Source organism: Nerophis ophidion, linkage group LG01 (assembly GCF_033978795.1).
Source record: "Nerophis ophidion isolate RoL-2023_Sa linkage group LG01, RoL_Noph_v1.0, whole genome shotgun sequence".
NCBI classification, from domain to species: domain Eukaryota; kingdom Metazoa; phylum Chordata; class Actinopteri; order Syngnathiformes; family Syngnathidae; genus Nerophis; species Nerophis ophidion.
The window spans coordinates 85,882,602-85,910,101 of NC_084611.1; the positions used below are offsets into that span (position 1 = coordinate 85,882,602).

General features: G+C 38.4%; 1 protein-coding gene across 6 annotated transcripts in view; it reads right to left on the reverse strand.

Annotated features, from left to right (window-relative positions):
- Positions 1-27,500, reverse strand: part of LOC133561027 (cytochrome P450 3A40-like) — a 45,737-nt gene that overhangs the window by 16,947 nt on the left and 1,290 nt on the right. Inside the window, exons 2-6 of one of the 6 annotated variants that reach the window (XM_061914171.1) lie at positions 24,844-24,955; positions 17,434-17,527; positions 9,421-9,473; positions 4,185-4,284; positions 2,596-2,709 (exon numbers count right to left, since the gene is read on the reverse strand). In XM_061914171.1, coding sequence (XP_061770155.1) covers positions 2,596-2,709; positions 4,185-4,284; positions 9,421-9,473; positions 17,434-17,451 — 285 coding nt within the window. In that variant the 5' untranslated portion in view covers positions 17,452-17,527; positions 24,844-24,955. The remainder of the gene's footprint in view (positions 1-2,595; positions 2,710-4,184; positions 4,285-9,420; positions 9,474-17,433; positions 17,528-24,843; positions 24,956-27,500) is intronic. The other 5 variants (XM_061914162.1, XM_061914187.1, XM_061914206.1 and 2 more) reach the window with 5 other exon arrangements.

Consider the following 27,500-nt stretch of genomic DNA (forward strand, 5'->3'; position numbering starts at 1 on the left):
ACACACACACACACACACACACACACACACACACACACACACACACACACACACACACACACAAAGAAACATTTTTCTTTTACGTTTGCAAAAAACACACACTCTTTGCTTATTTAAACACACAAATGTTTTTTTTTACGTATTTACACACAAATTATTACTTTTTAAATATTTACACACACACACACACACACACAACAATAAGCACTTTTTTTTTACAAATGTATAAACACACGTACACATACACTCATCAATAAACAGGGTTTTTACACATTTACATACACACACACTTATTACATAACTACACACATAAATGATTTTTTTTACATATTTACATACACACAAAAAACACACAGACAGACACACACACACACACACACGCAAAGAAACATTTTTCTTTTACATTTGCATACACACACAAAAAACACACGTTTTATATATTTACACACAAATGAATTTTTCTTTTTTACACATACATTTTTTTTACATACTTACACACAAACACATTTTTTTACATTTTAACATTCACACAAACAAAACACACACACATCAAGAAACTTTGTTTTACATATACACACACACACACACACCAGGAAACACTTTTTAAAAAATATTTACACACACACACACACACACACACACTAAGAAACACACTTTTTATACATTTGCATAGACACACACACACTTTTTACACACACACAAATTATTTTTTTTTACATATTTACATACACGCACAAATACACACACACACCAAGAAACATTTTTTCTTTTACATTTGCAAAAAACACACTTTTTGCATATTTACACACACAAATGATTTTTTTTTACATATTTACACACAAATGATTACTTTTCAAATATTTACACACACACACACACACACACACACACACACACACACACACAGCAATAAGCACTTTTTTTTTACAAATGTATAAACACACGTACACATACACACAAACACTCATCAATAAACAGGGTTTTTACACATTTACAAACACACATCTATAACCACTTTTTTTTCTATATAATTACAAACACACATACAAAAAACACACGATCATACACACACAAAACTATTTTGTTTACATATTCACATACACACACCAAGAAACACTTTGTTTATACATTTACACACACACATTTTTTTTTACAAATTTATATTCACACACAAAAACACGTCTCCACACACATTGATAAACACGTTTTTTTTTTTACATATGTACAAACACACACATACAAAAAAATGCACATTCATACACACACAGGAAACATTTTTTACATATTTACATACACACACACACACACATCAAGAAACACATGTGTACATCTACACACACATTATTACACATTTATAAACACACACACGAAACATTTTTCTTTACATATTTTTTTACACATTTTTTTTACATTTACACACATATCAATAAGCACATTTTTTTACATATTTATAAACACACAGACCAATTTTTTTTACATATTTACATACACACACACACACAAATCAATAAAACATTTTACACATTTCTAAACATACACAAAAAACATTTCCACACACACATTTTTTTACACATTTATAAACACACACACATTTTTTTACACCCACACAACTATTTTTTTTACATATTTACATACAGACAAAAATAGACACACACACACCAAGAAACACATTTTTTATACATTTACACACACACACACACACACACACAAATAAGATTTTTTTTTACACATTTATCAACACACACAAACAACACATTTACATACACACACACACACGTTTTACACATTTATAAACACACCCACAAAACACACACATACGAAACAATTTTTAAATATATTTACATACACACAAAAGACACACACACACACACACCAAGAAACATATTTCCACACACACACACAAACAACACGTTTACACACACACACACACACGTTTTACACATTTATAAACACACCCACAAAACACACACATACTAAACAATTTTTTAATATATTTACATACACAAAAAACAGACACACACACACACACACACCAAGAAACACATTTACACACACACACACACACTTCAATAAGCACATTTTTTTACAGATTTATAAACACACACACACACACACACACACACACACAAAACACATTTCCACACAAACATTTTTTTTACACATTATAAACACACTCACGAAACCATTTTTTAAAACATATTTACATACATACAAAAGACACACACACACACCAATAAGCACTTTTTTTTTTTTACAGATTTATAAACACACACACAAAAAAAACATTAAAACACAAACGGAACTATTTTAATGCATTTACATACACACAAAAAACAGACACACATACACACTAAGAAACAAATTTTGTATACATTATCACACACACACACACACACACAAAACATTTCCACACACACATTTTTTTTACACACATTAAAACACAAACGAAACTATTTTTTTAATGCATTTACATACACACAAAAAACAGAGACACATACACACTAAGAAACACATTTTTTATACATTCTCTCACACACACACACACACACACACACACACACACACACACACACACACACACACACACACACCTACCTCTTTGAGTCGCCCCGAGGTGAAGGAAGGCGAAAGGATGCCGCGGATCCTCTTCCAGGTGTGGTCCTCAGCGATGGACACAGCATCATACAGCGGCCCAGTCAGGCCCACGTTCTATGACAATCAAATGGGAAGTGAACTCGGTCCTGAAGTGGACCACATCAACAAAAGTGGCTCTTTTTGTGTTCCATTTCAGATCTAAGACAATGGCAGTGCAGGGTTAGGGGAACCTGGACCACTTTGTGTGATCACTTGAAAGAGAATCCAGATTTCCTTCCAAAAGGTGTTTACATAGGGTCTCGAAAACAAAATGGATTCAAACTGGTTCAAAAAGTGAACCAGTAAAAAAAAGGGACTCAGGCAAGAGCGAAGAGTCAACCTGGACCATTTTGTGTTCACATTATGTGATCACTTGAAAGAGAATCCAGATTTCCTTCTAAAAAGGTGTTTACATAGGGTCTCGAAAACAAAATGGATTCAAAGTGGTTCAAAAAGTAAAGAAGTAAAAAAAGGGACTCAGGCAAGAGCGAAGAGTCAACCTGGACCACTTTGTGTTCACATTGTGTGATCGCTTGAAAGAGAATCCAGATTTCCTTCCAAAAGGTGTTTACATAGGGTCTCGAAAACAAAATGGATTCAAAGTGGTTCAAAAAGTGAACCAGTAAAAAAAGGGACTCAGGCAAGAGCGAAGAGTCAACCTGGACCATTTTGTGTTCACATTGTGTGATCACTTGAAAGAGAATCCAGATTTCCTTCTAAAAAGGTGTTTACATAGGGTCTCGAAAACAAAATGGATTCAAAGTGGTTCAAAAAGTAAAGAAGTAAAAAAAGGGACTCAGGCAAGAGCGAAGAGTCAACCTGGACCACTTTGTGTTCACATTGTGTGATCGCTTGAAAGAGAATCCAGATTTCCTTCCAAAAGGTGTTTACATAGGGTCTCGAAAACAAAATGGATTCAAAGTGGTTCAAAAAGTGAACCAGTAAAAAAAGGGACTCAGGCAAGAGCGAAGAGTCAACCTGGACCACTTTGTGTTCACATTGTGTGATCACTTGAAAGGGAATCCAGATTTTCTTCCGAAAAGTGTTTACATAGAGTCTCTAAAACCAAATGGACTCAGGGACTCATGCAAGAGTGGCGAATCAACCTGGACCACTTTGTGTTTGCATAATGGGTTCAGTTGAAAGAGAATTCAGATCTCTTTTCAAAAGTGTTTACATGTAGTCCCATAAACCAATTGACTCAAAAAAGGTAAACCAAGACAAGAAGATGTCAGTTCAAGCTCACGTGAAAGTGGACTTTATGGTTTAGTTCGGATCTGATCCAGGATAAAAGAATTGTTTTGTTCACACTGTGTGATTAGTTAAAAGAGAATCCAGATCTCTTTCCAAAAATGTGTTCACACATAGTCCCAGAAAATGAATACAAGTGGTCCTAAAAGGTGAACCAAGACAGAAAAGACTCAGGCAAGAGTGAATCTGGAACACTTTTTGCTCACATTACTGATCAGTTCAACCAGAATACAGATCTCTTTTCTAAAGGTCTTTCGTGAAAACTGTGTGTGTGTGTGTGTGTGTGTGTGTGTGCTTACTCTGCGGTTGGTGAAGAGAGAATAGCACTCCTTTATCATAACCGTCTTTATCATGTCTCGATCAGTTATTTGGAGAATAGGTTGTCGGCCTTCATAGATGCTGAGCGTGCAGACAAAAGGTGGAATTGTTTACAAACTAACAAAAGGGAAACAGAAGTGCCCTTCAAGAACGAAGCAACGTGTTGAACACAAACAAACAAAGCATGGACAGAGAAGAGCACTTCCAGAACGAAGCGACGTGGTGAACACAAACAAACGATGGACAGGGAAGAGCACTTCCAGAACGAAAGCGACGTGTTGAACACAAAGAAACGATGGACAGGGAAGAGCACTTCAAAAACTAAGCGACGTGTTGAACACAAACTACAAGGCGCCCGAAGAAGAGCACTTCAAGAATGAAGCGACGTGTTTAACACAAACAAATGATTGACAGAGAAGAGCCCTTCGAGAACAAAGCGACGTGTTGAACACAAACAAACTACAAGGCGCCCGAAGAAGAGCACTTCAAGAATGAAGCGACGTGTTTAACACAAACAAATGATTGACAGAGAAGAGCCCTTCGAGAACAAAGCGACGTGTTGAACACAAACAAACTACAAGGCGCCCGAAGAAGAGCACTTCAAGAATGAAGCGACGTGTTTAACACAAAAAAATGATTGACAGAGAAGAGCCCTTCAAGAATGAAGCAACATGTTGAACTCAAACAAACAAAGCATGGACAGAGAAGAGCACTTCCAGAACGAAAGAGACGTGTTGAACACAAAGAAAGGATGGACAGGGAAGAGCACTTCAAAAACCAAGCGACATGTTGAACACAAACAATGGACAGAGAAGAGCCCTTTGAGAACGAAGCGACGTGTTGAACACAAACAAACAAGGCGCCCAAAGAAAAGCACTTCAAGTATGAAGCGACGTGTTTAACACAAACAAATGATTGACAGAGAAGAGCCCTTCAAGAATGAAGCAACGTGTTGAACTCAAACAAAGAAAAGGTGGAGAGAGAAGAGCCCATCGAGAACGATGAGCCGTGTTGAACGCAAACAATGGACAGAGAAGAGCCCTTCGAGAACGAAGCGACGTATTGAAAGCAAAAAAATGAAAAGGCAGATAGAGAAGAGCCCTACGAGAACGAAGCGGCGTGTTGTACACAAACAAAAGGCACCAAAAGAAGAGCACATCAAGAACGAAGCGACGTGTTGAACACAAACAAATGATGGAGAGAAAAGAGCCCGTCCAGAACGACGCGACGTGTTGAACCCAAACAATAGACAGAGAAGAGCCCTTTGAAAACGAAGCGACGTATTGAATGCAAAAAGCAAAAGGCAGATAGAGAAGAGCCCTTCATGAACGTAGCAGCGTGTTTAACACAAACAAACAAAAGGCGCCCAAAGAAGAGCACTTCAAGAACGAAAAGACGTGTTGAACACAAACAAACAAATGAGGGACAGAGAAGAGCACTTCAAGAACTAAAGCGACTTGTTGAACACAAACAAACAAATGATGGACGGAGAAGAGCTCTTCGAGAATGAAGCGACACAAACAAACAAAAGGCGGATAGAGAAGAGCCCTTCAAGAACAAAGCGACGTGTTGACAACAAACAAAAAAATGATGGACAGAGAAGAGCACTTCAAGAACGAAGCGACATGTTGAACGCAAAAAAACAAAAGGCGGACAGAGAAGAGCCCTTCAAAAACGAAGCGACGTGTTGAACACAAACAAACAAAGGATGGACAGAGAAAAGCACTTCCAGAACGAAGCGACGTGTTGAACACAAACAAACGGACAGGGAAGAGCACTTCGAGAACGAAAGTGACGTGTTGAACACAAAGAAAGGATGGACAGGGAAGAGCACTTCAAAAACTAAGCGACATGTTGAACACAAACAATGGACAGAGAAGAGCCCTTCGAGAACGAAGCGACGTGTTGAACACAAACAAACCACAAGGCGCCCAAAGAAGAGCACTTCAAGAATGAAGCGAGATGTTTAACACAAACAAATGATTGACAGAGAAGAGCCCTTCAAGAATGAAGCAACGTGTTGAACTCAAACAAAGAAAAGGTGGAGAGAGAAGAGCCCATCGAGAACGATGCGACGTGTTGAACGCAAACAATGGACAGAGAAGAGCCCTTCGAGAACGAAGCGACGTATTGAAAGCAAAAAAATGAAAAGGCAGATAGAGAAGAGCCCTACGAGAACGAAGCGGCGTGTTGTACACAAACAAACGGCACCAAAAGAAGAGCACATCAAGAACGAAGCGACGCGTTGAACACAAACAAATGATGGAGAGAGAAGAGCCCGTCCAGAACGACGCGACGTGTTGAACACAAACAATAGACAGAAGAGCCCTTTGAAAACGAAGCGACGTATTGAATGCAAAAAGCAAAAGGCAGATAGAGAAGAGCCCTTCATGAACGTAGCAGCGTGTTTAACACAAACAAACAAAAGGCACCAAAAGAAGAGCACATCAAGAACGAAGCGACGTGTTGAACACAAACAAATGGAGAGAGAAGAGCCCTTCCAGAACGACGCGACGTGTTGAACACAAACAATAGACAGAGAAGAGCCCTTTGAAAACGAAGCGACGTATTGAATGCAAAAAGCAAAAGGCAGATAGAGAAGAGCCCTTCATGAACGTAGCAGCGTGTTTAACACAAACAAACAAAAGGCGGCCAAAGAAGAGCACTTCAAGAACGAAGCGACGTGTTGAACACAAACAAATGAGGGACAGAGAAGAGCACTTCAAGAACTAAAGCGACTTGTTGAACACAAACAAACAAATGATGGACGGAGAAGAGCCCTTCGAGAACGACGCAACACAAACAAACAGAAGGCGGATAGAGAAGAGCCCTTCAAGAACGAAGAGACGTGTTGACAACAAACAAAAAAAATGATGGACAGAGAAGAGCAGTTCAAGAACAAAGCGACGTGTTGAACGCAAAAAAACAAAAGGCGGATAGAGAAGAGCCCTTCGAGAACGAAGCGACGTATTGAACACAAACAAAAAATGATGGACAGAGAAGAGCACTTCAAGAATGAAGCGAAGGTGTTGAACGCAAACAAAAGGCGAATAGAGAAGAGCACTTCAAGAACAAAGCAAAGTGTTGAATACCAACAGAAAAATGGACAGAGAAGAGCACTTCAAGAATGAAGTGACGTGTTGAACGCAAAAAAATAAAGGCAGAAAGAGAAGAACCCTTCAAGAACAAAGCAAAGTGTTGAACACAAACAAACAAAAGGTGGAAAGAAGAGCCCTTTGAGAACAAAGCGACATGTTGAACGCAAAAAAACAAAAGGGGATAGAGAAGAGCCCTTCGAGAATGAAGCGACGTATCGAACACAAACAAACAAAAGGCGCCCAAAGAAGAGCACTTTAAGAACGAAGCGATGTGTTGAAAACAAACAATCATATGAACAGAGAAGAGCACTTCAAGAACGAAGCAATGTGTTGAACGCAAACAAACACAAGGCAGAAATAGAAGAACCTTTCAAGAACAAAGCGACATGTTGAACACAAACGAACAAAAGGTGGAGAGAGAAGAGCCCTTCGAGAACGAGAGACATGTTGATTGCAAAAAAACAAAAAGGCGGATAGAGAAGAGCCCTTCAAGAACGAATCGACGTGTTGAACACAAACAAACAAACGATGGACAGAGAAGAGCACTTCAAGAATGAAGCGAAGTGTTGAACACAAAAAGACAAAAGACGGATAGAGAAGAGCCCTTCAAGAATGAAGCGAAGTGTCGAACACAAACAAACAAAAGTCGCCCAAAGAAGAGCACTTGAAGAACGAAGCGACGTCTTGAACACAAACAAACGGACAGAGAAGAGCACTTCAAGAACGAAGCGATGTGTTGACAACAAACAAATGGACAGAGGAGAGCACTTCAAGAACGAAGCGATGTGTTGACAACAAACAAATAGATGGAAAGAGAAGAGCACTTCAAGAATGAAACAATGTGTTGAATGCAAACAAAAAAAAGGCAGAAAGAGAAGAACCTTTCAAGAACGAAGCGACATGTTGAACACAAACAAACAAAATATGGGGAGAGAAGAGCCCTTCCGGAACGAAGCGACGTGTTGCACACAAAAACACAAAAGGCACCCAAAAGATCACTTCAAGAATGTAGCGACGCGTTGAACACAAACAAACAACAGGCGGATAGAGAAAAACCCTTTAAGAACGAAGCGACTTGTTGAACACAAACAAACCAATGATGGACAGACAAGAGCACTTCAAGAACGAAGCGACGTGTTGAACACAAACAAACAAATGATGGACAGAGAAGGGCCCTTCAAGAACAAAGCGACGTGTTGAACACAAACAAACAGAGAAGAGCACTTCAAGAAAAAAACGACATGAGGAACACAAACAAACAAACGATGGAAGGAGAAGAGCACTTCAGGAACAAAGAGACGTGTTGAATACAAACAAACAAAAGGCGCCCAAAGAAGAACACTTGAAGAATGAAGCAACTTGTTGAACACAAACAAAAGGTGGATAGAGACCAACCCTTCGAGAACGAAGCGACGTGAACACAAGCAAATGATGGACAGACAAGAGTCCTTTAAGAATGAAGCGACGTGTTGAACACAAACAAACAAAAGGCGGATAGAGAAAAACCCTTTAAGAACGAAGCGACGTGTTGAACACAAACAAACAAAAGGCGGATAGAGAAAAACCCTTTAAGAACGAAGCGACGTGTTGAACACAAACAAACAAATGATGGACAGAGAAGCGCACTTCAAGAACAAAATGACGTGTTGAACACAAACGAACAAATGGACAGAGAAGGGCACTTCAAGAATGAAGCAACGTGTTGAACACAAACAGACAAATGGATAGCGAAGAGCACTTCAAGAACAAAACGACACGTGGAACACAAACAAACAAATGATGGGAGGAGAAGAGCACTTCAAGAACAAAGAGACGTGTTGAACACAAACAAACAAAAGGCGCCCAAAGAAGAACACTTGAAGAATGAAGCAACTTGTTGAACACAAACAAACAAAAGGCGGATAGAGAAGAGCCCTTCGAGAACGAAGTGATGTGAACACAATCAAATGATGGACAGACAAGAGTCCTTCAAGAACGAAGCAACGTGTTGAACACAAACAAACAGAAAGACAGAGAAAAGCCCTTCAAGAACGAAGCGACGTGTTGAACCCAAACAAACAAAATCCGTAAAGAGAAGAGCACTTCAAGAACAAATCAAACATGTTGAACACAAACATACCCCCAAGTCCTGCCGTATTTCTTGGCACATTCCACGTCAAAATCGACGATGCCCTGGAAAACAAGAAGAGTCATGGGACATTTGAAATATGTTTAATGATGTGTCTCTACAACACAAACAGAGAGAAATCTATTTCTAAAACAATTAAATGATTCCCTCTGTGGAATGTTGTGAAGATTTACCTTTTTAACATCTGGGGCTTTTAGGTCACTTTAAGCTCCCATTAGAAAGATATTTGTATTAAGTACAGTCGTCCATTCTTACAACTTCTTCATTTTGTCACTGTTTTTTTTAAACATATTCCACTTAGTTTGGAGGTTCTAACTCAAGCATTATCAAGCGAAAAATTGTCTAAATGAAGTAAAATATCAATACTACAGGAGATGAGACCAACACAATCAGAATACTTTGTTCGGTATCGTGGCCACTGATTGGCTCAGCTCCAGACAACACTTCTCAATTTGGATTACAAAAATGTGACAGTGACATTGTGGGTTTTATTTTTTGTCTAAAAGGCACTAATCATGTTGAAAAACATATTTAGAAGATTGTAAAAATGTTTTTTACGCTCTTGCCATGAAAATATCCAATTTATAATGAATGATTCCTAACTTGCGTGAATCACACGTAATAAACGAGGGTTTACTGACTTGTAATCCTGATGTCTTACTCATGAATACTTCATTAAATAATAGTAAATCATAAAGCCCACTGTGACCGCTACTTGACAGCTTGATAAATGTATTTTGCTCAAGAGTTCATCTGATCTCCTACAATACAATAACACATCTTCTGAGGAGAGGTTAGACCAATTTATTTTGGCCTCCCTTGCGCTATTGTCCATCCATCCATCCATCCATCTTCTTCCGCTTATCCGAGGTCGGGTCGCGGGGGCAACAGCCTAAGCAGGGAGACCCAGACTTCCCTTTCCCCAGCCACTTCGTCTAGCTCTTCCCGGGGAATCCCGAGGCGTTCCCAGGCCAGCCGGGAGACATAGTCTTCCCAACGTGTCCTGGGTCTTCCCCGTGGCCTCCTATCGGTTCGACGTGCCCTAAACACCTCCCTAGGGAGGCGTTCGGGTGGCATCCTGACCAGATGCCCGAACCACCTCATCTGGCTCCTCTCGATGTGGAGGAGCAGCGGCTTTACTTTGAGTTCCTCCCGGATGGCAGAGCTTCTCACCCTATCTCTAAGGGAGAGACCCAACACCCGGCGGAGAGAGCTCATTTTGGCCGCTCGTACCCGTGATCTTATCCTTTCGGTCATGACCCAAAGCTCATGCTCATAGGTGAGGATGGGAACGTAGATCGACCGGTAAATTGAGAGCTTTGCCTTCCGGCTCAGCTCCTTCTTCACCACAACGGATCGGTACAACGTCCGCATTACTGAAGACGCCGCACCGATCCGCCTGTCGATCTCACGATCCACTCTTCCCTCACTCGTGAACAAAACTCCTAGGTACTTGAACTCCTCCACTTGGGGACAGGGTCTCCTCCCCAACCCGGAGATGGCACTCAACCCTTTTCCGGGCGAAAACCATGGACTCGGACTTGGAGGTGCTGATTCTCATTCCGGTCGCTTCACACTTGGCTGCAAACCGATCCAGTGAGAGCTGAAGATCCCGGTCAGATGAAGCCATCAGGACCACATCATCTGCAAAAAGCAGAGACCTAATCTTGCGGCCACCAAACCGGAACCCCTCAACGCCTTGACTGCGCCTAGAAATTCTGTCCATAAAAGTTATGAACAGAATCGGTGACAAAGGACAGCCTTGGCTGAGTCCAAGCCTCACTGGAAATGTGTTCGACTTACTGCTGGCAATGCGGACCAAGCTCTGGCACTGATCGTACAGGGAACGGACCGCCACAATAAGACAGTCCGATACCCCATACTCTCTGAGCACTCCCCACAGGACTTCCCAAGGGACACGGTCGAATGCCTTCTCCAAGTCCACAAAGCACATGTAGACTGGTTGGGCAAACTCCCATGCACCCTCAAGAACCCTGCCGAGAGTATAGAGCTGGTCCACAGTTCCACGACCAGGACAAAAATCGCTATTGTCCTCCATCTTTATGTCAGGGAGCTGGATCACAACAGGGAAATGACCAGTCGTGGTAACCTCATGCAGTACTTTCATAGACCCAAGTGTTGCATGAGCCTCTGTTAGGGGTGTAACGGTACGTGTATTTGTATTGAACCGTTTCGGTACGGAGGTTTCGGTTCGGTTCGGAGGTGTACCGAATGAGTTTCTAAGCTTAAGTCTTAACAAGCTGCTTTGCTTCTTCTTCCTCTGTCTCAGCACCCAGCATTGTCCCACCCACACAACCATCTGATTGGTTACATATATAGCGGTAACAGCCAATCAGCAGTGCGTATTCAGAGCGCATGTAGTAAATGCTTCAGCGTTGAGCAAATAGGTGTTTAGCAGGTGAGCAAATGATAATAAACACCTCCCAGTCAACTACTACTAACATCACTATGAGCCCGTTGTCCTTCTAGAACAGGGGTCGGGAACCTTTTTGGCAGAGAGAGCCATACAAGCCGAATATTTTAAAGAGTATATCCGTGAGAGCCATATAACATATTTTTTTAACACTGAATACAACTAAATGCGTGCATTTTTAAGTAAGACCAACATTTTTAGAGTATAATAAGTCTCTTATGATTTTTAATAACATTGTTATTCTGAAGCTAACCAACAACAAATAAAATACTTCTTACCTTTATTGCAACTTCTTGAACAGGTGCGGTAGAAACCGGATGGATGGATTAAAATGCATGAGAATGTTTTATATTTTGAATGTTTTTTTTGACACTGTGATTACCAGCGGAATTATTCATTACTTACCGTGTTAAGCAATGTCAGCTAAGATTCATCTGAGAGCCAGGTGCAGTCATCAAATGAGCCACATCTGGCTCTAGAGCCATAGGTTCCCTACCCCTGTTCTAGAAACTTGAACTGCAGCTCAGCTCGCTCGCAGTTCTGACTTGAGGTGAAGGCTAATTAGCTTTTAGCATAACGTTAACTCATTTTGCGGTGTGACCGAAAAGTTTTGAATGGCAGCGTCCCTGCTATCACATGTTGATAAAAATATAACATTTACATAATAAAAATCAACTACAGGCTTCCCAAATCCTGTGATAAATTAAGCATGATGAGTTGACTTGAAACTGTTTAATGTTGCACTTTTTATGTAGAAGAAAAGTTTGGTAATTTTATTTAATCTGAGCCACAATTTGAGGCAGTTTAATGTGGATTAACGTGGGCAGAATTATTACAGGGTTCCCAATGTTAAAAGGATAAAGCCATTGTTTACAAATTTGGGAACTAAATAACCCAAAAAATTTAGATTTTGTTGTTTTCTTTCTGTACCGAAAATGAACCAAACCGTGACCTCTAAACCGAGGTCTGTACCGAACCGAAATTTTTGTGTACCGTTACACCCCTAGCCTCTGCAGTACAATTCAGATGATCAAGCCAGCTCGTTGTTCGGTGGGCTTCAATGTAATAAGTGAAGCTGTCCGCCGGTAGAAGCAGCTGGCTAGATAGTACCAGATGATTGTCTTCACACGTCTTGATCATGAGCTTGGCAAAGTAGGAAGCATTATCAGAAGTTTCAGCATTCATGTCTCCCACGACATAAATGGCTGTACAACAATTAACAATAGAGGAGTGAATAAATGCCAGCCTATTCGCATATTCATCATCATTATGTCTAGACTCATGGTGTGTAGAATAATAAACTCTGCTATTCATCTTGACCTGAGCACCAGTCAGTTTCCAAACAACCACATTCATCACTGAGGCAAGCCTTTTATACCACAAGATAGCAGAGGCCCCCAGGAATTCTCCCTCTGACGATGCCCTTAGAGCAGACCTGGGCAATTATTTTGACTCGGGGGGCCAAACTATGATAAATAAATGTGTCTGGGGGCCGGTATATCTATTTTTAGGAACAAAAACCTCACAATAACGTCTGATTGAATGCTAAAAACTTTACAACAGACCGCCTTAAAAAACGGAATGGAATTTTAGTTTTTTTTTTTTTACTAAATGACACAACCCAGAATGTACATGAAAATAAAGAATGTAGGATTTACAATATTAACTATGACCGATAAAACACTGAATATTGACAACATATGAACGTCACTACACCCCTTCTCAATCGACATATTTTACAATTAAGCAAAACGCAACAAAAATGCAACAAACAGCGAAATACGAACATGAAGAGTAAAAACAAAAAACACACCTACAATGTGATATATTTGATATGTCACTAAGCTTTAGAAATGTGTTGGAAAACTCTCCCTTTCTACGTCTGTCCCTGAGACCCACATTTTAGGCCGGCTGCTCTGGAAACACTCTGTGGAAACGCTCCCCACCCACACTGCTTGGTGCCTCGTCTGAGCTGCTGTGACGTAGATTACCATAGTAACTAATTAGATTACAATAGTAACTAATTAGATGACCATAGTAACTAGAATATCATGCAAAAGCGCAGATTCCAACTATGGAGAGACGGAGCCGGCAGCCCGACAGCGAGGCAGGGCACACCGTAGCCCAGCCCAAGATGGCGGCGAGGAGGCGTGGCCGGCAGTCCGACAGCGAGGCAGGGCACGCCGTAGCCCGGCCCAAGATGGCGACGAGGAGGCGTGGACTGCGAGCAAGCAGCGAGGCGGGGCGCGCCGGAATCAACCCCGCAAATATCAGGTGCGTGGGTCGCTCAGCTGGGCACAAATTAAATCTCCTCTCGCGCTGTAAAAAAGGGCAGCGGACGTAAATGCCAGGGGGAGAGAAGGAGCCAGAAGCAAGCGGATGCTGAACGAGAGCGAGAGAGAGTTACAGGAAGACGAAGACGCACGCGACTGAAAAGGTGGAGCGGCAGAGGAAGCAGGACACGGCAAAGCTGAAAATCAACCCGTAGAGACTTTTATTAATGAAAAATAAAAGAAAGTCTAACCTGCACCACAATGTCCTTCCTTGGTGGTCCTGAGAACCCGCACGACAGCAAGATACTGTCACACCAACCATTGAAATACTTTGGATAGTTCGGGGGTCGGGGGTTAGCGCTGCACTAGTGGCTCTCTGGAGCTTTTTCAAAAATATATGAAAATTGGAATGAGTGGAAAAAAACATATTTTTTGTTTTAATATGGTTTCTGTAGGACAGGGGTAGGGAACCTATGGCTCTAGAGCCAGATGTGGCTCTTTTGATGGATGAATCTGGCTCTCAGATTAATCTTAGCTGACATTGCTTAACACGATAAGAAATTAATATTTCCACTGGTAATCGGAGTTAAAAACAATGTTCAAAATACAAAACATTCTCCTGTATTTTAATCCATCCATTCGTTTTTTAACGCATCTGTTCAAGAAGGCGCATTAATGGTAAGAAGTATTCTATTTATTATTGGTTAGCTTCAGAATAAAAATGTTATTAAAAAGAATATGAGAGTTATTGTACTCCAAAAATGTTGACGTTATTTAAAAATGCACGCATTTAGTTGTATTCAGTGTTAAAAAAAATAATATAAGGCTCTCATGGAAATACATTTTAAAATATTTGGCTTTCATGGCTCTCTCAGCCAAAAAGGTTCCCGACCCCTGCTGTAGGAGGACAAACATGACACAAACCTCCCGAATTGTTATAAAGCACACTATTTACGTTAGACATGCTTCACTGATTCGAGTATTTGGCGAGCGCAGTGTTGTCTTACTAATTTTGGCGGTCCTTGAACTCACCCTAGTTTGTTTACAGTATAACTTTCTCCGACTTCCTAAGACGTATTTTATGCCACTTCTTTTTCTGTCTCATTTGGTCCACCAAACTTTTAGCGTTGTGCGTGAATGCACAAACGTGATTTTTGTTGATGTTATTGACTTGTGTGGAGTATTAATCAGACATATATGGTCACTGCATGACTGCAAGCTAATCGATGCTAACATGCTATTTAGGCTAGCTATATGTACATATTACATCATTATGCCTAATTTGTAGGTATATTTGAGCTCATTTGGTTCCTTTAATTCCTCATAAATCAATTTCTATCTCATGACACACTATCTGTATGTAATATGGCTTTTATTTTTTTGCGGCTCCAGACGGATTTGTTTTTGTATTTTTGGTCCAATATGGCTCTTTCAACATTTTGGGTTGCCGACTCCTGACATAGTGAAATACATAAATGTGTTTTTACTAACGGGAAAAACTACATTCTGTAAATATTCATGCAGTTTTCCTTATAGCAGAAAACCTAATTCATGAAATATATAATAATAATACTAATAATAATGTGATTCCCTGATCTATGCACATATTTTTTAATATTCATAAAATATTGTAAAAAAATCATCGCAGTTTTCCTGACTTTAAAAAAAATATTTCTTTTTTTGCCCTACTTTTATACAATTTTTTACGACTAATTAAATGACCACAGTAACTAGTATATCAAAGCACAGATTCCAACCATTGACATACTTTGTATAGTTCAAGACTTACGGTCATGAAAAAACATCACTGCAGATCATTAAAGCAGCTACACTTTCCATTTTAAAGATCTAAAACAAAAAAAATATTTGGGAATGGCCGCCAGGCCAGATTGAAAAGCTTAAAGGAGAACATTATCACAATTTCAAAAGGGTTAAAAACAATAAAAATCAGTTCCCAGTGGCTTGTTGTATTTTTTGAAGTTTTTTTCTAAATTTTACCGGTCTCGGAATATCCCTAAATAAAGCTTTAAAGTGCCTTATTTTCGCTATCTTCGAAACCACTATCCATTTCCCTGTGACGTTATACAGGGCTGCCAATACAAACAACATGGCGGTTACCACAGCAAGATATAGCGACATTAGCTCGGATTCACACTCGGATTTCAGCGGCTTAAGCCATTCAACAGATTACGCATGTAGGCAGATAGTGAAAACGAAATTGAAGCTATTGAGTGAATAGCTATTGACGCTATTCGGCCATAGCGTGGGTGTACCTAATGAAGTGGCCCATAGCATGGCTGCCTTATTAGCATCGCCGGTAAAATGTGCGGACCAAACGATCAGGACTTTCGCATCTTGTGACACGGGAGCAACTTCAATCCGTCGATTGGTAAGTGTTTGTTTCGCATTAAATGTGGGTATATAGTTTCAAATGTACATACAGCTAGCGTAAATAGCATGTTAGCACCAATTAGCGTAGCATGTTAGCATCGATTAGCTGGCAGTCATGCCATGACCAAATATGTCTGATTAGCACATAAGTCAACAACATCAACATAACTCACCTTTGTGATTTCGTTGACTTAATCGTTGCAAATGCATCTGCAGGTTATCCATACATCTCTGTGCCATGTCTGTCTTAGCATCGCCGGTCAAATGTGAAGACACTTTGGTACATTCAATGGGGGTCTGGCAGCTGTTAGTGTTGTTACACCCTCCGACAACACACCGACGAGGCATGATGTCTCCAAGGTTCCAAAAAATAGTCGAAAAAACGGAAAATAACACAGCTGAGACCCGGTGTTTGTAATGTGAAAATGTATATGGCGGGTGTGTTACCTCGGGGACGTCACGTTCTGACGTCATCGCTAAAAGACCGATTAACAGAAAGGCGTTTAATTCGCCAAAATTCACCCATTTAGAGTTCGGAAATCGGTTAAAAAAATACATGGTCTTTTTTCTGCAACATCAAGGTATATATTGACGCTTACATAGGTTTGGTGATAATGTTCCACTTTAACGGGCCTTAATTTGCCCAGGTCTTCCTTAGAGAGATCTGTAGATCTGTAACCGTGCCTAAACATCTTATATTTTTATTTTGTCTCTTACAAAAACACCTAAAATAATCACCTTAATTTGTAATATACTGTATATTGAAAAAAATAATATAATTTGAATATGCATTTACTGACTTATCTTAGTGTTTGAAGAAGTGTGTCGACGACAAACACCTTACAGTGAGATGTATGAAATATGGTATGAAAAATCAAAACATATTTTATGGGCTTAATGACCAACCTTTCTGTAGGCCAGCATGGTCCCAAAGAATGGAATGGCCCTGGGACCCGGAATGCCTAAAGTGTAGAAGGTCTTGTAGGGCCAGTAGATGTAACTGTGGGAAACAAGCGCAGGAGAAAACGTCATGAAGGTAAAACGGTCGTGCAAAAGGCAAATCAGCGTCAATGCTGACAACATACACAAACACAGGAAGACATTAAAAACCAAGGACAGTAAATATTTGTCTTTCCAGGACAAATGACCCAACTTTGACACCAAGGAGAAGAAGGAAATAACCAGATGTGCGATGAAAGAGGGTCAACATGGTTCCATCAATGGGAGGTCTCCTCAGGCAGTGAAGACGCGGCCCAGCAGGCACAAGACATTGATTGTACCTATTTTTAAAAAATGTTACAAAATAGTTGCGTTTTTAAATTGAGACCTTGTTGATGTCTTCTAACATTGGATCAACGTAGTTGGTTGGGAAATGACCAAAATTAAATCATCAAATCACCGTCACAACCTGACGTTGAATAAACGTCGTCAAAAAATCATGTTTCAACGTTGTATTTGTGTTGTAGAATATTGGTTGGAAAATGACCAAATTTCTAAGGTCAAATCAACGTCACAACCTGACATTGATTAACCGTTGTCAAAAAGATGTTGTGTCTATGTTGTAGAATATCGGTTGAAAAATGACCAAATTTCCAAGGTCAAATCAACGTCACATGACATTGATTAACCGTGTTGTTTAACATCAAAGCATGTTGTTTAACGTTGTACTTGTAGAATATTGGTTCGGAAATGACCAAATTTCAATGGTTAAATCAACGTCAGAACCTAACATTGATTAACCGTTGTCAAAAAGATGTTTTGTCTATGTTGTAGAATATTGGTTGGGAAATGACCAAAATTCAATGGTTAAATAAACGTCAAAACCTAACATAGAATAAACGTCGTCAAAAGCATGTTTCATGGTTCTATTTGTGTTGTAGAATATTGGTTGAAAATGACCAAATTTCCAAGGTCAAATCAACGTCACAAACTGACATTGATTAACCGTTGTGAAAAAGATCTTGTGTCTATGTTGTAGAATATTGGTTGAAAAATAACCAAATTTCCAAGGTCAAATCAACGTCACGTGACATTGATTAACCGTTGTCAAAAATATGTTGTGTCTATGTTGTAGACTATTGGTTGGGAAAAGACTCAAATTCAAAGGTTAAATAAACGTCACAACCTGACATTGATCAAAGGTTGTCAAAAGCATGTCGTTTCAACATTATATTTGTGTTGTAGAATATTGGTTGGGAAATTGCCAAAATTCAATGATCAAATCAACGTAAGAACATAAAATTTAATAAACGTCGTCAAAAAGCATGTTGTTTAACGTTGTACTTGTATTGTTGAATATTGGTTCGGAAATGACCAAATTTCAATGGTTAAATCAACGTCAGAACCTAACATTGATTAACCGTTGTCAAAAAGATGTTTTGTTTATATGGTAGAATATTGGCATGATTCATGGTTGTATTTGTGTTGTAGAATATTGGTTGGTAAATGACCAAAATTCAATGGTCAAATCAACGTCACAACCCGACATTGATCAAAAGCATGTTGTTTCAACGTTCTACTTTTATTGTAGAATATTGGTTGGAAAATGACCAAATTTCAATTGTCAAATCAACGTCACAACCTGACATCGATTAACTGTTGTCAAAAAGATGTTGTGACAATGTTGTATTTGCGTTGTAGAATATTGGTTGGGAAATGACCAAAATTCAATGGTTAAATAAACATCCAAACCTAACATAGAATAAACGTCGTCATGAGCATGTTGTTTTATCGTTGTATTTGCGTTGTAGAATATTGGTTGGGAAATGACCAAAATTCAATGGTTAAATAAACATCAAAACCTAACATAGAATAAGCGTCGTCATAAGCATGTTGTTTTATCGTTGTATTTGCGTTGTCGAATATTGGTTGGGAAATGACCAAAATTCAATGGTTAAATAAAAATAAAAACCGAACATAGAATAAACGTCGTCAAAAGCATATTGTTTTATTGTTGTATTTGTGTTATAGAATATTGGTTGGGAAATTATCAAATTCAAAGGTTCAATAAACGTCACAACCTGACATTGATCAAAGGTTATCAAAAGCATGTCGTTTCAACTTTGTATTTGTGTTGTAGAATATTGGTTGGGAAATTGCAAAATTCAATGGTCAAATCAACGTCAGAACCTAACATTGAATAAACACCGTCAAAAAGCATGTTGTTTCAACGTTCTACTTTTGTTGTAGAATATTGGTTGGAAAATTAACAAATTTCTAAGGTCAAATCAGCGTCACAATCTGACATTGATTAACCGTTGTCAAAAATATGTTGTGTCTGTCGTATTTGTGTTGTAGAATATTGGTTGGTAAATGACCAAAATTCAATGGTAAAATAAACGTCAAAACCTAACATAGAATAAACGTCGTCAAAAAGCATTTGTTTCGTCGTTCTATTTATGTTGTAGAATATTGGTTGGAAAATTACCAAATTTCAATTGCCAAATCAACGTCAACACCTGACATCGATTAACTGTTGTCAAAAAGAAGTTGTGGCTATGTTGTATTTGCGTTGTAGAATATTGGTTGGGAAATGACAAAAATTCAATGGTTAAATAAACATCAAAACCTAACATAGAATAAGCGTCGTCATAAGCATGTTGTTTTATCGTTGTATTTGCGTTGTAGAATATTGGTTGGGAAATGACCAAAATTTAATGGTTAAATAAACATCAAAACCAAACATAGAATAAACGTCGTCAAAAGCATGTTGTTTTATTGTTGTATTTGTGTTGTAGAATATTGGTTGGGAAATTACCAAATTCAAAGGTTCAATAAACGTCACAACCTGACATTGATCAAAGGTTGTCAAAAGCATGTCGTTTCAACTTTGTATTTGTGTTGTAGAATATTGGTTGGGAAATTGCAAAATTCAATGATCAAATCAACGTCAGAACATAAAATCGAATAAACGTCGTCAAAAAGCATGTTGTTTAACGTTGTACTTGTATTGTAGAATATTGGTTGGAAAATGACCAAATTTCAATGGTTAAATCAACGTCAGAACCTAACATTGATTAACCGTTGTCAAAAAGATGTTGTGTTTATGTTGTAGAATATTGGTTGGGAAATAACCAAAATTCAATGGTTAAATAAACGTCAAAGCCTAACATAGAATAAGCCTAACATAGAATAAACGTTGTCTAAAGCATGTTGTTTCATGGTTCTATTTGTGTTGTAGAATATTGGTTGGAAAATGACCAAATTTCAATGGTCAAATCAACGTCACAACCTGACATTGATCAATGGTCGTCAAAAGCATGTTGTTTCAACTTTGTATTTGTGTTGTAGAATATTGGTTGGGAAATGACCAAAATTCAATGGTCAAATCAACGTCAGAACCTAACATTGAATAAACGTCGTCATAAGCATGTTGTTTTATCGTTGTATTTGCGTTGTCGAATATTGGTTGGGAAATGACCAAAATTCAATGGTTAAATAAAAATCAAAACCGAACATAGAATAAACGTCGTCAAAAGCATGTTGTTTTATTGTTGTATTTGTGTTATAGAATATTGGTTGGGAAATTATCAAATTCAAAGGTTCAATAAACGTCACAACCTGACATTGATCAAAGGTTATCAAAAGCATGTCGTTTCAACTTTGTATTTGTGTTGTAGAATATTGGTTGGGAAATTGCAAAATTCAATGGTCAAATCAACGTCAGAACCTAACATTGAATAAACACCGTCAAAAAGCATGTTGTTTCAACGTTCTACTTTTGTTGTAGAATATTGGTTGGAAAATTAACAAATTTCTAAGGTCAAATCAGCGTCACAATCTGACATTGATTAACCGTTGTCAAAAATATGTTGTGTCTGTCGTATTTGTGTTGTAGAATATTGGTTGGTAAATGACCAAAATTCAATGGTTAAATAAACGTCAAAACCTAACATAGAATAAACGTCGTCAAAAAGCATTTGTTTCGTCGTTCTATTTATGTTGTAGAATATTGGTTGGAAAATTACCAAATTTCAATTGTCAAATCAACGTCAACACCTGACATCGATTAACTGTTGTCAAAAAGAAGTTGTGGCTATGTTGTATTTGCGTTGTAGAATATTGGTTGGGAAATGACAAAAATTCAATGGTTAAATAAACATCAAAACCTAACATAGAATAAGCGTCGTCATAAGCATGTTGTTTTATCGTTGTATTTGCGTTGTAGAATATTGGTTGGGAAATGACCAAAATTTAATGGTTAAATAAACATCAAAACCAAACATAGAATAAACGTCGTCAAAAGCATGTTGTTTTATTGTTGTATTTGTGTTGTAGAATATTGGTTGGGAAATTACCAAATTCAAAGGTTCAATAAACGTCACAACCTGACATTGATCAAAGGCTGTCAAAAGCATGTCGTTTCAACTTTGTATTTGTGTTGTAGAATATTGGTTGGGAAATTGCAAAATTCAATGATCAAATCAACGTCAGAACATAAAATCGAATAAACGTCGTCAAAAAGCATGTTGTTTAACGTTGTACTTGTATTGTAGAATATTGGTTGGAAAATGACCAAATTTCAATGGTTAAATCAACGTCAGAACCTAACATTGATTAACCGTTGTCAAAAAGATGTTGTGTTTATGTTGTAGAATATTGGTTGGGAAATGACAAAAATTCAATGGTTAAATAAACATCAAAACCTAACATAGAATAAGCGTCGTCATAAGCATGTTGTTTTATCGTTGTATTTGCGTTGTAGAATATTGGTTGGGAAATGACCAAAATTTAATGGTTAAATAAACATCAAAACCAAACATAGAATAAACGTCGTCAAAAGCATGTTGTTTTATTGTTGTATTTGTGTTGTAGAATATTGGTTGGGAAATTACCAAATTCAAAGGTTCAATAAACGTCACAACCTGACATTGATCAAAGGTTGTCAAAAGCATGTCGTTTCAACTTTGTATTTGTGTTGTAGAATATTGGTTGGGAAATTGCAAAATTCAATGATCAAATCAACGTCAGAACATAAAATCGAATAAACGTCGTCAAAAAGCATGTTGTTTAACGTTGTACTTGTATTGTAGAATATTGGTTGGAAAATGACCAAATTTCAATGGTTAAATCAACGTCAGAACCTAACATTGATTAACCGTTGTCAAAAAGATGTTGTGTTTATGTTGTAGAATATTGGTTGGGAAATGACCAAAATTCAATGGTTAAATAAACGTCAAAGCCTAACATAGAATAAGCCTAACATAGAATAAACGTTGTCTAAAGCATGTTGTTTCATGGTTCTATTTGTGTTGTAGAATATTGGTTGGAAAATGACCAAATTTCAATGGTCAAATCAACGTCACAACCTGACATTGATCAAAGGTCGTCAAAAGCATGTTGTTTCAACTTTGTATTTGTGTTGTAGAATATTGGTTGGGAAATGACCAAAATTCAATGGTCAAATCAACGTCAGAACCTAACATTGAATAAACGTCGTCAAAAAGCATGTTGTTTCAACGTTGCATTTGTGTTGTAGAATATTGGTTGGAAAATGAACAAATTTCCAAGGTCAAATCAGCATCACAATCTGACATTGATTAACCGTTGTCAAAAATATGTTGTGTCTGTCGTATTTGTGTTGTAGAATATTGGTTGGAAAATGACCAAATTTCCTAGGTCAAATCAACATCACAACCTGACCTTGATTAACCATTGTCAAAAATGTGTTGTGTCTATGTTGTATTTGTGTTGTAGAATATTGGTTGGGAAATGACCAAAATTCAATGGTTAAATAAACATCAAAACCTAACATAGAATAAACGTTGTCAAAAAGCATGTTGTTTCATCGTTCTATTTGTGACGTAGAATATTGGTTGGAAAATGACCAAATTTCAATTGTCAAATCAACGTCACAACCTGACATCGATTAACCGTTGTCAAAAAGATGTTGTGACTATGTTGTAATTTCGTTGTAGGATATTGGTTGGGAAATGACCAAAATTCAATGGTTAAATAGACATCAAAACCTAACATAGAATAAACGTTGTCAAAAGCATGTTGTTTTATTGTTGTATTTGTGTTGTAGAATATTGGTTGGGAAATGACCAAAATTCAATGGTTAAATAAACATCAAAACCTAACATAGAATAAACGTCGTCAAAAGCATGTTGTTTTATCGTTGTATTTGAGTTGTGGAATATTGGTTGGGAAATTACCAAATTTCAATGGTCAAATCAACGTCACAACCTGACATTGATCAAAGGTCGTCAAAAGCATGTTGTTTCAACTTTGTATTTGTGTTGTAGAATATTGGTTAGAAAATGACCAAAATTCACTGGTCAGATCAATGTCAGAACCTAACATTGAATAAACGTCGTCAAAAAGCATGTTGTTTCAACGTTGCATTTGTGTTGTAGAATATTGGTTGGAAAATGAACAAATTTCCAAGGTCAAATCAACGTCACAACGTGACATTGATTAACCGCTGTCAAAAATATGTTGTGTCTGTCGTATTTGTGTTGTAGAATATTGGTTGGTAAATGACCAAAATTCAATGGTTAAATAAACATCAAAACCTAACATGAATAAACGTAGTCAAAAAGCATGTTGTTTCATCGTTGTATTTGTGTTGTACAATATTGGTTAGAAAATGACCAAAATTCAATGGTCAAATCAACGTCACAACCTGAATCAAAAAACATGTTGTTTCAACGTTGCATTTGTGTTGTTGAATACTGGTTGGGAAATGAGCAAATTTCCAAGGTCAAATCAACATCACAACGTGACATTGATTAACCATTGCCAAAAATATGTTGTGTCTATGATGTATTTTTGTTGTAGAATATTAGTTAGAAAATGACCAAAATTCAATGGTCAAATCAATGTCAGAACCCAACATTGATTAAACGTTGTCAAAAGCATTTTAATTCATCGTTGTATTTGTGTTGTAGAATATTGTTTAGAAAATGATCAAAATTCAATGATCAAATCAACGTCAGAACCTAACATTGAATAAACAACCTCAAAAAGCATGTTGTTTCAATGTTATATTTATTTGTGTTGTAGAATATTGGTTGAAAAATTACCAAATTTCTAAGGTCAAATCAAAGTCACAACCTGACATTGATTAACCGTTGTCAAAAATATGTTGTGTCTATGTTGTATTTGTGTTGTAGAATATTGGTTGGGAAATGACTAAAGTTCAATGGTCAAATCAACGTCAGAACCCAACATTGATTAAACGTCGTGAAAAAGCATGTTGTTTCAACTTTATGTTTGAATTGCTCAACGTCAGGAACTAATTCAACAAGTTCTTAATGTTGTTTAAATGTCTTGTGCCTGCTGGGTGATGTCCCTTGTCACACACAAACTCACGGTTCATCTCAAAGGTCAGCTTTGAGTCTTGGGCAGGGCAACATGGCTGAAAACCTTCTCGATATAAGTGCTTCATATCGGCCGCTGTGGGTAATTATTGACTTTTTATGACCTATGGAAAATAAGGAGCAGGAGAAAATCTTACTTCAAATTATTATAATCCCCTCAGCTATGAAGGCAGAAAGGAGATGCCTGCACAAGCATGGAAAATACTCCAATATTGGAAAATATTGTACTGGATTAAAAGGTAGGGCCGAGGGCATACAGCTGTGAGGCGAGCCGGTCGGAGAGTGCGATGGCACCGATAAAATACCGCTCACCTCGACTTTTCCTCATCGATTTCTTCGAAATTCTAAACTCCAATCTGGATTTATAAGACCACAACAACTCAGCTGCTGTACACATGACTGAAGTAAAATGCCAATCAAGACTAAAAAAACAAGGTGACTCTGTAAAAAATCTGGGTATTATCTTCGACCCAACTCTCTCCTTTGAGTCACACATTAAAAGCGTTACTAAAACGGCCTTCTTTCATCTCCGTAATATCGCAAAAATTCGCTCCATTTTGTCCACTAAAGACGCTGAGATCATTATCCATGCGTTTGTTACGTCTCGTCTCGATTACTGTAACGTATTATTTTCGGGTCTCCCCATGTCTAGCATTAAAAGATTACAGTTGGTACAAAATGCGGCTGCTAGACTTTTGACAAGAACAAGAAAGTTTGATCACATTACGCCTGTACTGGCTCACCTGCACTGGCTTCCTGTGCACTTAAGATGTGACTTTAAGGTTTTACTACTTATGTATAAAATACTACACGATCTAGCTCCAGCCTACCTTGCCGATTGTATTGTACCATATGTCCCGGCAAGAAATCTGCGTTCAAAAGACTCCGGCTTACTAGTGATTCCTAGAGCCCAAAAAAAGTCTGCGGGCTATAGAGCGTTTTCCGTTCGGGTTCCAGTACTCTGGAATGCCCTCCCGGTAACAGTTCAAGATGCTACCTCAGTAGAAGCATTTAAGTCTCACCTTAAAACTCATCTGTATACTCTAGCCTTTAAATAGACCTCCTTTTTAGACCAGTTGATCTGCCGCTTCTTTTCTTTCTCCTATGTCCCCCCCTCCCTTGTGGAGGGGGTCCGGTCCGATGACCATGGATGAAGTACTGGTTGTCCAGAGTCGAGACCCAGCATGGACCGCTCGTTGGGACCCAGGATGGACCGCTCGCCTGTATCGATTGGGGACATCTCTACGCTGCTGATCCGCCTCCGCTTGAGATGGTCTCCTGTGGACGGGACTCTCGCTGCTGTCTTGGATCCGCTTTGAACTGAACTCTCGCGGCTGTGTTGGAGGCACTATGGATTGAACTTTCACAGTATCATGTTAGACCCGCTCGACAGGGGGGGTGGGGGGGGTTGCCCACATCTGAGGTCCTCTCCAAGGTTTCTCATAGTCAGCATTGTCACTGGCGTCCCACTGGATGTGAATTCTCCCTGCCCACTGGGTGTGAGTTTTCCTTGCCCTTTTGTGGGTTCTTCCGAGGATGTTGTAGTCGTAATGATTTGTGCAGTCCTTTGAGACATTTGTGATTTGGGGCTATATAAATAAACATTGATTGATTGAGGACTCTTGCTCGTGTTCTGGGTTCTATGATGAAGTGACCATCCTTTAGATCAGTGGTTCTCAATCTTTTGGACCTCAGGGCCCAACTTTTCTACTACACTGGGGCCCGGGACCACACGCTGAATTAATATTCTTACTCTTGATTGTCATCAATAATTACATCTAACGTACTCACAAATTGAACAGGCTAACAACCTTGTCTTATCCTATGAAACCATATTAATCACAAAGTTTATTGTTAGAGGCTTAGGTCAGGCTGATTACAAATATAAATACCAATGAAGAAGAAGAAGGAACTCATTATTCATTTCCTCAAAAATCAACAGTGCCTAATGTACAGATTAATTCTAGTTACCAACCTCCAAGCAATTGTATTTAGTACAATGTGTAGTGATAAGTTTGACCAGTAGATGGCAGTCACACATAAAAGATACGTGTGGACTGCGGGTTGACGCCTGTTCAATGAATGATGCTATCAAGTACCCGGAAGTAAGCAAGCGAGACAAATAACGTTGATGTTTCATTGAGAATATGGAGCAGTCTCAATGAAAACGTCTGTCAAAAAGTTTTAGTACAACTTTGGTAAACTACGAACTGCTCAAATACCGTGCTTCAACATACTGGTATTATTAAGGTGCACGCAGCATTAAGGACCCCAAAAATTGCACCTGTTAGTACAGGTTTTTTTTTTTTTACCTTTTTTGACCTCAGGGCCCAACTTCTCCAGTACATAGGGGCCCAGAGCCCACTCAAATATTCACACTGAATTTGTAATCTTATTCTTAGTTTTAATGGTGTTTCATACTTATATTTCATCTACATATAGTTTAACAGGATAAACCTTGTGAAATGACATGAAACCAGGTGTTAGTCACTAAAAATATTATCAAGGCTTAGGTCAAACTGACTGGAGAAATAAAGACTAATCAAATATACTGCTGAGTTAGGAACTTGTAAAAACTAATGATCAATAACTTTACACACAATTACGCAGTGCAAAATATATATATACACATACATACATGTTCTACCG